General features: G+C 43.9%; 1 protein-coding gene across 1 annotated transcript in view; it reads left to right on the top strand.

The window, feature by feature from the left end:
- The window catches only part of GARNL3 (GTPase activating Rap/RanGAP domain like 3), a 166,175-nt gene that overhangs the window by 128,095 nt on the left and 25,653 nt on the right, over window positions 1-12,427 (top strand). Inside the window, exons 17-19 of the mRNA XM_061433539.1 lie at window positions 262-366; window positions 1,503-1,577; window positions 4,097-4,208. Coding sequence (XP_061289523.1) covers window positions 262-366; window positions 1,503-1,577; window positions 4,097-4,208 — 292 coding nt within the window. The remainder of the gene's footprint in view (window positions 1-261; window positions 367-1,502; window positions 1,578-4,096; window positions 4,209-12,427) is intronic.

Genomic DNA, 12,427 nt, shown 5'->3' on the forward strand with positions numbered 1-12,427 from the left:
GCTTTCTGAGCCCCTGCTCTCAGCTCTTCCAGGGGCTGGCTCTTTCAGAGGCTATCTCTCCCCCTGTTGGCTCCTTAATCCCTTGCGGCTCACACAGACCTGGGCGGACACTTGAGCGGTGCTCCATAGATGCTTATTGAGTGAATGAATAGAGGCGGCAGAAGTAGGACTATTTGGACAAATAGGTTTGTGGAGTAAGAGAAGGCAAAGATGAGATTTGATAACCATCTTTGGAATTCATAACTTGTCTTTCTTTTTCAGAACATGCTTAATAGACGATCTTTCAGTGACGTCTTACCGGAATCGCCCAAGTCAGCGAGGAAGAAAGAAGAGGCCCGCCAGGCAGAGTTCGTTAGAATAGGACAGGTGGGTTTTCTTCTGACATCTGTTGTGCAAGACACAGAGTTGTGAGTCCATCCAAACCAGATGGCCCTTCTGCGAAGAATGTTATGTTTGCACACTCCTGGAGGAGCTCTGTCACTTCTCTTAGGGTCATTGTGGAACCATAAGGAAGATTTTTTTTTAATTTTATTGAAGTATAATTGATTTTCAATGTGTTAATTTCTGCTGTACAGCAAAGCGATTCAGTTATACATATTGATATTCTTGTTCATATTCTTTTCCAATCTGGTTCGTAACAGGATATTGAATATAGCTCCCTGTGCTGTACAATAGGACTTTGTTGCTTATATGAGGAGGGGTGATGCTGGCTGGGAGCAGGAGACCACAGGGCTCAGTCCCTGCTCCCTCTTGTCAAGGGAGCACATACCATTTGCTTGACTCCTGGGGATTTTCTGAAGAGTAGAGAGCCAATTTAGGGAAAGCACTTTGAACTGCCCCCTGGCAGGAGTCAGCACGGAGGGGGCTGTCCTCGCAGGAGACCCGGATTTCCCCCCTACCGCTTGAAAGCAGTCATCACAGGGAGGTGGCTCCTAGGCATCACCTTATTCCAGGTTTTAGAGGAAGCCACTCCCTCTCTGCCTGGCTCCTTTCTCGATTCTGGAGGTGACACAGCCTTCTGCCTTGGTCCCATGTCACAAGAGGGAGAAGAGCTGTCTGCTGCAGACAAGATTCTGACCTGAAAGTGGAAGCTAATCAGCAAGGCAATCACAAAAGCTTAGCAGCAAAGATAACCTTTTCCCAAAGCAGGAGCCGTGTCACCGGGGCCTCCAACTTCGGTCCGTGTTCAAAGATAGTACCCCGACTCTACTTTCAGAGAATCTGATTCATCAAGTTTGAGGAAGGACCTTGGGATTTTTTTCAGTACTGGTGGTTTGGAAATCACTGTACTGATATACTGATCAGTTGAAATGACAGAATGCATTTGACATCATTAGATCCAGCTGACTCCTTTCCTTATCTTCAGTGATAGGGCAGCGTGGGAACCTGAAACAAGCCTGAAATTACTCCTGTTTCATTTTAAAAAGTTTTTTTCAAGTCATAACTGTTGATTCTTATGCTTTTACTGCCTGATAAACTGAAAGAGATCTCTGTTCTGTAAGGCACTAAAGCTGAAATCCATCGTGAGAGGGGACGCTCCATCAAGCTTGGTGGCATCAGGGATCTGTAAAAAGGAGGTGAGTTATTGATGCTTTCATGTTCAACTGTGAATGTCCTGTGTCTTCGGGGAAGTTATTGAGATTCTTAGAAAAAGCTTTGTGGGGCAGGAGGAAGAAGAGCTTGTCTGAGGCAGAGTCTGCAGACAAAGCCCCAGGTAAAGTTGGGCAGCATTTAGTGAGAGCCTCCTGGCTTCCATGGTGTGCTTGCACCTTTGCTTAAAGGGGCAGAGCTGCTGGACCAGGCCTGGACAGGCAGACTGAGCTCAGCAGTGCGCCTCAAGCCTTGTGTGTATACAGACCGCTGGGACATCCTGACCAAATGCGGGTTCTCATCAACAGCTCTTCAGCCGGGCCATGATCCTGTATTTCCAACAAGGTCTCATGTGGTGCCTGTGCTGCTGACCATGGACACGCTCAACAGCAAGGCTCTAGGGCAGTACTTCTAAAGCTTCAGTGTGGGTTAGAATCACCCCCTAGAACCTCTGATTCCATAGGTCTGAGTGGGCCCTGAGAATTGGCATTTCTCTCAAGTCGATGCTGATGCTGTTGGTCAGAGGACCACAGCTGAGCAATCAGTGCCTCCTCTACAACAGGGCCTGTGTATCTACTCATTTCTACTTCCTGCAGAAAAAGAACTAGGTGGTCATCAAGCATTGAAGAGAAAACATAAAAACAAATCACAGTATCAACTTATTGTTTGCATTATTTTGTATTGTAAAGTCATACCCTACATACTTCATTATATCTATGTTCAGAATATGTAAAAGATAATTAAATGGAACAACTCCACAGACAGTGTATCACTGGAGAAGTGGCCATTGTAAAAGCAAAAGAATTATGAATATATCTATTTTTGCCCTAAAGGTATAGATGATCTATATCTGAACTGTAGAACCTACACAGTTGAAAGTCTGGTTTCAAGAAAATTATGCGCTCAAAATACAACTGGTGCTGAAAACCCACAGCCAATTTAAGACAAAACTGATGACAAAGTATCTTTTCCAAAGGTTGCCAAAATTCCCACTATCTGCTTATTCATTTGAATAGTAGAATTTGTAGTGTTGTCAAGGACTTCATAGATAGCACATTCCAATAAGATTTAGTAACTTTCTTAACAGAGAAGGCAATGGCAACCCACTCCAGTACTCTTGCCTGGAAGATCCCATGGATGGAGGAGCCTGGTGGGCTGCAGTCCATGGGGTCGCTAGCAGTCAGACACGACTGAGCGACTTCACTTTCACTTTTCATTTTCATGCATTGGAGAAGGAAATGGCAACCCACTCCAGTGTTCTTGCCTGGAGAATCCCAGGGATGGGGGAGCCTGGTGGGCTGCCATCTATGGGGTTGCACAGAGTCGGACACGACTGAAGCGACTCAGCAGCAGCAGCAACTTTCTTAAAAAGTTCTTAGGGAAATGCCACTCCAAGTAATGACCTGCACTTGGGCAGCCCTCTTTCAGTTTATAAAATATCTTCACGTCCTTTGTGTGATCTTTTCACAACAGCCCAAGCCTCATCTCAGCAATGAGGTCGCTCATTTTGAGGCTGGTGGGTTTCATAAAGGTATAGCATGATTTTCCAAGACAGGAATAATTCACACAGTGTTTACCCTCATCCCAAACAGCACCCTGGCAGGTCACCTCAGAGCCATCACTCCTACTTTGAGTGTGCCAGCACGTGCTCACTTAGAACTTACAAACACACCTATGTACACACCTTACACATGCACACAGGCTCTTGTACAGCATCAGGTAAAAGTGAAGATGTAGGACTTCAATTCGTCCCTGAGAATCTGTACAGACATCCTTGTCCTTTGAGGCCAAGCCACATGCTTTGGAGGGAAGTTAATGGTTCCAGGCATCAGCCACAGCTCCGAGGGAGCAGTAAGGCAGTGCCAACTATTCCTGCCCCATCCATGTAGAATGAAACCAAGGATGCAGGCTCCATGACATGAACGTGTCAAGTGGGGGAACAGGAGTAGGTTTCATTGGAGCCCTGGACATATTCCTATGAACAGACATTATTTTTTTTCTTGAAGATTTCATAGCCATAAGTGGGTCAATAAGCCTTTTCATGTTAAGATGATAGCAACCTCTTGCATTGTGTATAGTTTAATAGTTTTGCCGAATCAGCAGCACAGGAATCTGACTTTTTTTAGAGAGTTGGGTGGGACTTCCTTTTATAAAGACCTATTGTGAAACCTCCAAAAAAGAATAGGTGCCAATTGGTCCAACTTCTAAGTATTAAAAAGAAACGTTTGGTTAGAAAACATTATTGGTGCTTCCCTAGCCCTTGAGGGCATCATTATAATACAGGTCACGGTGCCAGAAACACGTGAGTCAGCCTTTTCCTGTTGCATAGATTTCTGGAAGGAGACATTTTTTTCTTAAGAAAGGTGACTGAGTCAGAGCCCATCTAACTCCCGGGGTTTGGGGGCATCTGTGCTACCGTTTCGGGTGGTATGTGTGCGTTTCCCCCTGATGGGCCGGTGTGCTCTCTCTGTGCTCTTAACCTTCCTACGCTTGTGTTGCCCCGCAGCCTTGGGAACCACAGTGTTTCTGCAGTAACTTCCCTCATGAGGCCGTGTGTGCGGATCCCTGGGGCCAGGCCTTGCTGGTTTCCACTGATGCCGGCGTCTTGCTAGTGGATGGTTAGTGAGTAGCTGCTCCTTTAGCTGTCTCTCTGTGTGAATTGTCATACTTCTAAGATGGGTGACCACTGGTCGGCTCCCTTTGGATACATGTGTCCTCAGTGGTGAGGTTAGCGGACTCTCATCCCCTTACAAAACTACCCCATTGTTTTCAACTCGCAAGCCAGAGGGGGAGGCACCCATGACAATTTCATCCCTTCCTCAAATCTCTGATTAATCTGTGGATATCAAATGATGCAAGAGACACGAGCTCGATCCCTGGGTCAGGAATATCCTCTGGAGAAGGAAATGACAATCCACTCCAGTATTCTTGCCTGAGAAATCCCATGGACAAGAGGAGCCTGGCAGGCTACAGTCCATGGGGTTGCAAGTGTCAGATATGACTGAACACTGAGCACATCAAACGACCTGCAAGGAGAATCTCCTTTGCAGGAATACCTGTGATTCCAATGTTTGACTTTAAATCAACAAGGGCACATGGTATCTCAGGGATATACTCTCTCTCAAAGCACATTTTTTTTTTAAGGTTTCTAATTCAGAACATACTCAGTATCTAAAACAAACAATAAGGATCTTAGATAACCTGTTTGATGGATAGAGAAAGAAAAAGATTTTGACAGGAAGACAGATCTCAACTCACAGCCAGGTCGGTCAGCTGCCCCAGGGAGGCAGACAACTCCCTGTCGCCAGTAGGACATGACCTTGGAGAGCATGCCCTAGAGGGAATTCAACTTTGAGTGGGGATTTAATTTAGAGTCAAAGACTGCAGCAGGTTTCTTGGATTCTTCCATACTCCTAATGACTGATAAAGGATCTAAAGGATCAGTTAAGTTCAGTTCAGTCGCTCAGTCGTGTCCGACTCTTTGCGACCCCATGAATCACAGCACTCCAGGCCTCCCTGTTCATCACTAACTCCCGGAGTTCACTCAAACTCATGTCCATCGCGTTGGTGATGCCATCCAGCCATCTCATCCTCTGTCATCCCCTTCTCCTCCTGCCCCCAATCCCTCCCAGCATCAGAGTCTTTTCCAATGAGTCAACTCTTCGCATGAGGTGGCCAACGTATTGGAGTTTCAGCTTTAGCATCAGTCCTTCCAATGAACACCCAACTAATCTCCTTTAGAATGGACTGGTTGGATCTCCTTGCAGTCCAAGGGACTCTCAAGAGTCTTCTCCAACACCACAGTTCAAAAGCATCAATTCTGCGGTGCTCAGCTTTCTTCACAGTCCAACTCTTACGTCCATACATGACCACTGGATAAACTATAGCCTTGACTAGACAGACCTTTGTTGGCAAAGTAATGTCTCTGCTTTTGAATATGGTATCTAGGTTGGTCATAACTTTCCTTCCAAGGAGTAAGCGTCTTTTAATGTCATGGCTGCAGTCACCATCTGCAGTGATTTTGGAGCCCCAAAAAAAGTCTGACACTGTTTCCACCGTTTCCCATCTATTTCCCATGAAATGATGGGACCAGATGCCATGATCTTAGTTTTCTGAATGTTGAGCTTTAAGCCAACTTTTTCACTCTCCTCTTTCATTTTCATCAAGAGCCTTTTTAGTTCCTCTTCACTTTCTGCCATAAGGGTGGTGTCATCTGCATATCTGAGGTTATTGAGATTTCTCCTGGCAATCTTGATTCCAACTTGTGCTTCCTCCAGCCCAGCGTTTCTCATGAAGTACTGTATATATAAGTTAAATAAGCAGGGTGACAGTATACAGCTTTGATGTACTCCTTTCCCGATTTGGAACCAGTCTGTTGTTCCATGTCCAGTTCTAACTGTTGCTTTCTGACCTGCATATAGGTTTCTCAAGAGGCAGATCAGGTGGTCTGGTATTCCCATCTCTTTCAGAATTTTCCACAGTTTATTGTGATCCACACAGTCAAAGGCTTTGCATTGTCAATAAAGCAGAAATAGATGTTTTTCTGGAACTCTCTTGTTTTTTTGATGATCCAGTGGATGTTGGCAATTTGATCTCTGGTTCCTCTGCCTTTTCTAAAACCAGCTTGAACATCTGGAAGTTCATGGTTCACGTATTGCTGAAGCCTGGCTTGGAGAATTTTGAGCATTACTTACTAGCATGTGAGATGAGTGCAATTGTGCAGTAGTTTGAGCATTCTTTGGCATTGCCTTTCTTTGGGATTGGAATGAAAACTGACCTTTTCCAGTCCTGTGGCCACTGCTGAGTTTTCCAAATTTGCTGGCATATTGAGTACAGCACTTTCACAGCATCATCTTTCAGGATTAGAAATAGCTCAACTGGAATTCCATCACCTCCACTAGCTTTGTTCATAGTGATGCTTTCTAAGGCCCACTTGACTTCACATTCCAGGATGTCTGGCTCTAGGTGAGTGATCACACCATCGTGATTATCTGGGTCGTGAAGATCTTTTTTGTACAGTTCTTCTGTGTATTCTTGCCACCTCTTCTTAATATCTTCTGCTTCTGTTAGGTCCATACCATTTCTGTCCTTTATCAACCCCATCTTTGCATGAAATGTTCCCTTGGTATTTCTAATTTTCTTGAAGAGATCTCTAGTCTTTCCCATTCTGTTGTTTTCCTCTGTTTCTTTGCATTGATCGCTGAGGAAGGCTTTCTTATCTCTCCTTGCTATTCTTTGGAACTCTGCATTCAGATGCTTATATCTTTCCTTTTGTCCTTTGCTTTTTGCTTCTCTTCTTTTCACAGCTATTTGTAAGGCCTCCCCAGACAGCCATTTTGCTTTTTTGCATTTCTTTTCCATGGAGATGGTCTTGATCCCTATCTCCTGTACAATGTAACGAACCTCCATCCATAGTTCATCAGGCACTCTATCTATCAGATCTAGGCCCTTAAATCTATTTCTCACTTCCACTGTATAATCATAAGGGATTTGATTTAGGTCATACCTGAATGGTCTAGTGGTTGTCCCTACTTTCTTTAATTTCAGTCTGAATTTGGCAATAAGGAGTTCATGGTCTGAGCCACAGTCAGCTCCTGGTCTTGTTTTTGTTGACTGTATAGAGCTTCTCCATCTTTGGCTGCAAAGAATAGAATCAGTCTGATTTTGATGTTGACCATGTGGTGATGTCCATGTACAGAGTCTTCTCTTGTTGGAACAGGGTGTTTGCTATGACCAGTGCGTTCTCTTGGCAAAACTCTATTAACCTTTGTCCTGCTTAGTTCCATATTCCAAGGCCAAATTTGCCTGTTACCCCAGGGTTTCTTGACTTCCTACTTTTGCATTCTAGTCCCCTGTAATGAAAAGGACATCTTTTTGGGGTGTTAGTTCTAAAAGGTCTTGTAGGTCTTCATAGAACCGTTCAACTTCAGCTTCTTCAGCGTTACTGGTTGGGGCATTGGCTTGGATTACCATGATATTGAATGGTTTGCTTGGAAATGAACAGAGATCATTCTGTCATTTTTGAGATTGCATCCAAGTACTGCATTTCGGACTCTTTTGTTGACTATGATGGCTACTCCATTTCTTCTAAGGGATTCCTGCCCACAGTAGTAGATATAATGGTCGTCTGAGTTAAATTCCAGTCCATTTTAGTTCGCTGATTCCTAGAATGTCGACATTCACTCTTGCCATCTCCTGTTTGACCACTTCCAATTTGCCTTGATTCATGGACCTGACATTCCAAGTTCCTATGCAATATTGCTCTTTACAGCATTGGACCTTGCTTCTATGACCAGTCACATGCACAACTGAGTATTGTTTTTGCTTTGGCTCCATCCCTTCATTCTTTCTGGAGTTATTTCTCCACTGATCTCCAGTAGCATATTGGGCACCTACCGACCTGGGGAGTTCCTCTTTCAGTATCCTATCATTTTGCCTTTTCATACTGTTCATGGGGTTCTCAAGGCAAGAATACTGAAGTGGTTTGCCATTCCCTTCTCCAGTGGACCACATTCTGTCAGACCTCTCCACCATGACCCGCCCGTCTTGGGTGACCCCACAAAGCATGGCTTAGTTTCATTGAGTTAGACAAGGCTGTGGTCCGTGTGATCAGATTGACTAGTTTTCTGTGATTATTGATTCAGTGTGTCTGCCCTCTGATGCCCTCTTGCAATACCTGCCGTCTTATTTGGGTTTCTCTTACCTTGGACGTGGGGTATCTCTTCACGGCTGCTCCAGCAAAGCGCAGCTGCTGCTCCTTACCTTGGACAAGGTGTATCTCCTCATAGCCGCCCCTCCTGACCTTGAACATGGAGTAGCTCCTCTCGGCCCTCCTGCACCCATGCAGCTGCTGCTCCTTGGACATCTAAAGGATAGTAGCAAATAACCAAACAAAAGAATTTATTTAAAAACAAAACAAAAACAGACCTTGGAGGCTTAGTCTAATCTCTTAGTTTTGCAGATAAAGAAAAGGAGGCCTAAAGAAATTAGGACTTCCCTGGTGGCTCTGTCTACAATGTGGAAGACCCAGGTTCAATCCTGGGTTGGAAAGATCCCCTGGAGAAGGAAATGGCAACCCACTCCAGTACTCTTGCCTGGAAAATCCCATGGACAGAGGAGTGTGGTAGGCTACAGTCCACAGGGGCATAAGGAGTCGGACACGACTGAGCGACTTCAACTTCACTTTTCTTTCAAAGAAATTATGTGACTTGCCCAAGACCACACAGCTAATTAGTGGCATTTCTGGGACCAGAACCCAGAGGTGATTCCTTGTCCATTGCTCTCTCCATTTAGCCAACTACATTTTATTAAAGTTAAATTAAACTCTACCGATGTTACCATCTTTAGCTTGATACAGATTTCCAAAACCATGGTCCTGGACAAATAATTATGAAAAATTTTATGATGAAAAGAATGTCAAATTGTACCTGTTTGCCTTTTGGGGAAAGAGAAATAATTTCATGATTATTTGTAAGACCTGTCTAAAAACAGAAAAAAATTCTGTTTGAGTTGCTTCTTTGTAAATATAAAATCCAAACCAAGATTACCCAAGTCCCTTTATGAAATTTTCATCTTTATGGATACAAAATGTAATGGAAGTGTCAGATAATAAGGATTATTGTGATTGCCAGGAAATCCTGTTCTTTCAAACTTGAGGAACATTGTCTATGCAGGTGGTAGCCATATATATCCACCACCAGCTTGCCTGTATTAGTCAGATTATTACTTTCACGTCCTGATTATGCAGTAATGCTTCCCTGTTTGCTTATGCTGAGAAGAGAATAACCCTTAAGGCTTTCTTTGTATTCTTTGTTGTGCTTTTAAGCCATAATTATCTTGTTATTTCTTTGTTTACTCTGTCTTGCCTACACTTAATTCTATTACGAATTGTTTCCATTAGTGAATCTTCCCATTTCGTTTCAAGGCAAGTTCCACTCTATTCGATTAGCCTCTGCTTAATTTCATTAGACTCATCCCCTTGAGAGTCTGCTCCTTTCAAGGTCACTATTAAAAATTCTTTGCATTCTAAGCATAGCAAAACCTGCTCTGAAGGGAGACCAAGTACTGAATAAATATGCTGTCACCGTTTGTTTTGTTTTGGTAATAGAAAAGCCAGATCATCTAAAAGATGGTTTCTTCATAAAGAGATTACAAGAAGCAATCCACAGTTTTGAAACAGTCATTGAACCCACATCACTTTCTCATATCCTTGCCTCCTCTTCCTTCCTGTGCCATATATAAACCTATCTAGCCACAGGAGTACGTGAACACTGTATATTGTCACCTTGCTTATTTAACTTACATGCAGAGTACATCATGAGAAATGCTGGTCTGGATGAAGCACAAGCTGGAATCAAGATTGCTGAAAGAAATATCAGTAACTTTAGATACACAGATGACACCACCCTTATGGCAGAAAGTGAAGAGGAGCTAAAGAGCCTCTTGATGAAGGTGAAAGAGGAGAGTGAAAAAGCTGGCTTAAAACTCAGCATTCAAAAAACTAAGATCCTGACATCCAGTCTCATCACTTCATGGCAAATAGATGGGGAAACAATGGAAATAGTGAGAGACTTTATTTTCCTGGCCTCCAAAAATCATTACAGATAGTGACTGCAGCCATGAAATTAAAAGACGCTCCTTAGAAGAAAAGCTATGACCAACCTAGACAGCATATCAAAACATAGAGAAATTACTTTGCTGAAAAAGATCTGTATAGTCAAAGCTATGGTGTTTCCAGTAGTCAGGAATGGATGTGAGAGTTGGACTATAAAGAAAGCTGAGCACCGAAGAATTGATGCTTTTGAATTGTGGTGTTGGAGAAGACTCTTGAGAGTCCCTTGGACTGCAAGGAGATCCAACCAGTCAGTTCTAAAGGAAATCAGTCCTGAATATTCATTGGAAGGACTGGTGCTGAAGCTGAAACTTCAATACTTTGGCCCCCTGATGTGAAGAACTGACTCAGAAAAGACCCTGATGCTGGGAAAGATTGAAGGCAGGAGAAGAAGGGGATGACAGAGGGAGAGATGGTTGGATGGCATCGCTGACACAATGGACATGAGTTTGAGCAAGCTCCAGGAGATGGTGAAGGACAGGGAAACCTGATGTGCTGCAGTCCATGGAGTCACAAAGAGTCAGACATGACTGAGCTACTGAACAACAACAAAGCCACCTGAACATCAGGGCTGTTCCCTTGCTCACCCCATCAGTCCATGGGCATGCAGTGCTGTTTTTAGGTTATAACACCAGCTAAGAGCTCACACTTTGTCCTTGCATGGACTTGAGTTCCACAGGTTCAGGACATGTGCTTCGACAATTTCCTAGCACCTCTGAGCCTCGGATTTCTCATTTGTTAAATGGGAATATTAGAAATTCCTACCTAATAGGGTCATTGTGGGACATTTACATTAAATGATACCTACAACACTTACATTAAGGCCTGATATGTAGGAAGCCCAGGGCATAAATGCCTGGCCTTAATGAAATAATCATAGTTATTTAGTCAAATGCAGAGATGGGCACTGAAATGAATGATCATCTCATGGTTTGAAAAAAGGATTCTTGCCCCCACAGAAGCACAAAGAGCCTCAGAATGAATCCACTTGGGAAAGCCTGAGGTATTAGAGGAAGGAGAGTGTTTGATGGGCTGCCCCCATCATGAAGGACAACTAGAGACAAGCCATCTGTTTCATAAGAGCTTATCAGGCTCTGTGCTCTGACAAATCCAGTGCTCTCACTGGGCTGCAGGAGCGGGAGACTCTTCCCCGGGGTTGGGGTGAGGGGTAGGGGTTGTTACTAATCCTAATGACGAAAGTTCTCCCGCCTCCTGGGCACCGTCCACGGAGGGATAAACTCCCAGACAGACAGGTTTCTGGAAGAGTCAAGATCCTTAGGGCCTCCTGCACCTAAATTATAATTAAGGAAACACCCAAACCCACAGCAGAACACTTGAAGACTTAAGTGTCTTCAAAGAATCAGGTAAAGAATCACCTAGACACTTCTGCCTAAAATGTCTATACGTCCTGGGACATCTTTGCCTTGCCCTGATTCTGTGTCAAGCTCAGAACAGACCCTTTGCTTAAAGTGAAAGTGTTAGTCCCTCAGTCATGTCCGACTCTTTGTTCCCCTATGGACTGTAGCCCACCAGGCGTCTCTGTCCATGGGATGCTCCATGCAAGAATACTGGAATGGATTGCCATTCCCTTCTTCAGGGGATCTTCCTGATCCAGGGATTGAACCCAGGTCTCCCGCATTGCAGGCTGATTCTTTACCACCTGAGCCACGAGGGAAGCTCTTTGCTTATGGAACTGCCTAAATTCTTTAAGTCCTCTTTGCCCAAGGGACTCCCAAGAGCAAAGTTCAGTTCAGTCGTTCAGTTGGGTCTGACTCTTTGCGGCCCCATGGACTACAGCACACCAGACTTCTCTGTCCATCGCCAACTTCTGGAGCTTGCTCATACTCATGTCCCTCGAGTCGGTGATGCCATCCAAAGCAGCAAAGTAATTGCTAACAATTTAAGATCCCAGTAAGTAAGCTTAAAAACAAACCCAGGACTTCCCTGGTGGTCCAGTGGTTAGAAACCCGCTTTCCAATGGAGGACATGGGTTTGAGGGAACTAAGATCCCATATGCTATGGGGCAACTAAGCCTGTGTGCCACAATTAAGACCTAATACAGCCAAATAATATTTTTAAAAATCCTTTAAATCATCCATTTCCCTGAGATCTTCCCAGATATTTCCACGGAAATTAGTTTTTTCATGTTATTTTGGAAATGTAATCGATATTTCTCTTATTTTTGTCTAAAAAGAAGATTTCCTATTCCTATATGGAGAAATACTG

This window comes from Bos javanicus, chromosome 11 (assembly GCF_032452875.1).
Source record: "Bos javanicus breed banteng chromosome 11, ARS-OSU_banteng_1.0, whole genome shotgun sequence".
NCBI lineage: Eukaryota > Metazoa > Chordata > Mammalia > Artiodactyla > Bovidae > Bos > Bos javanicus.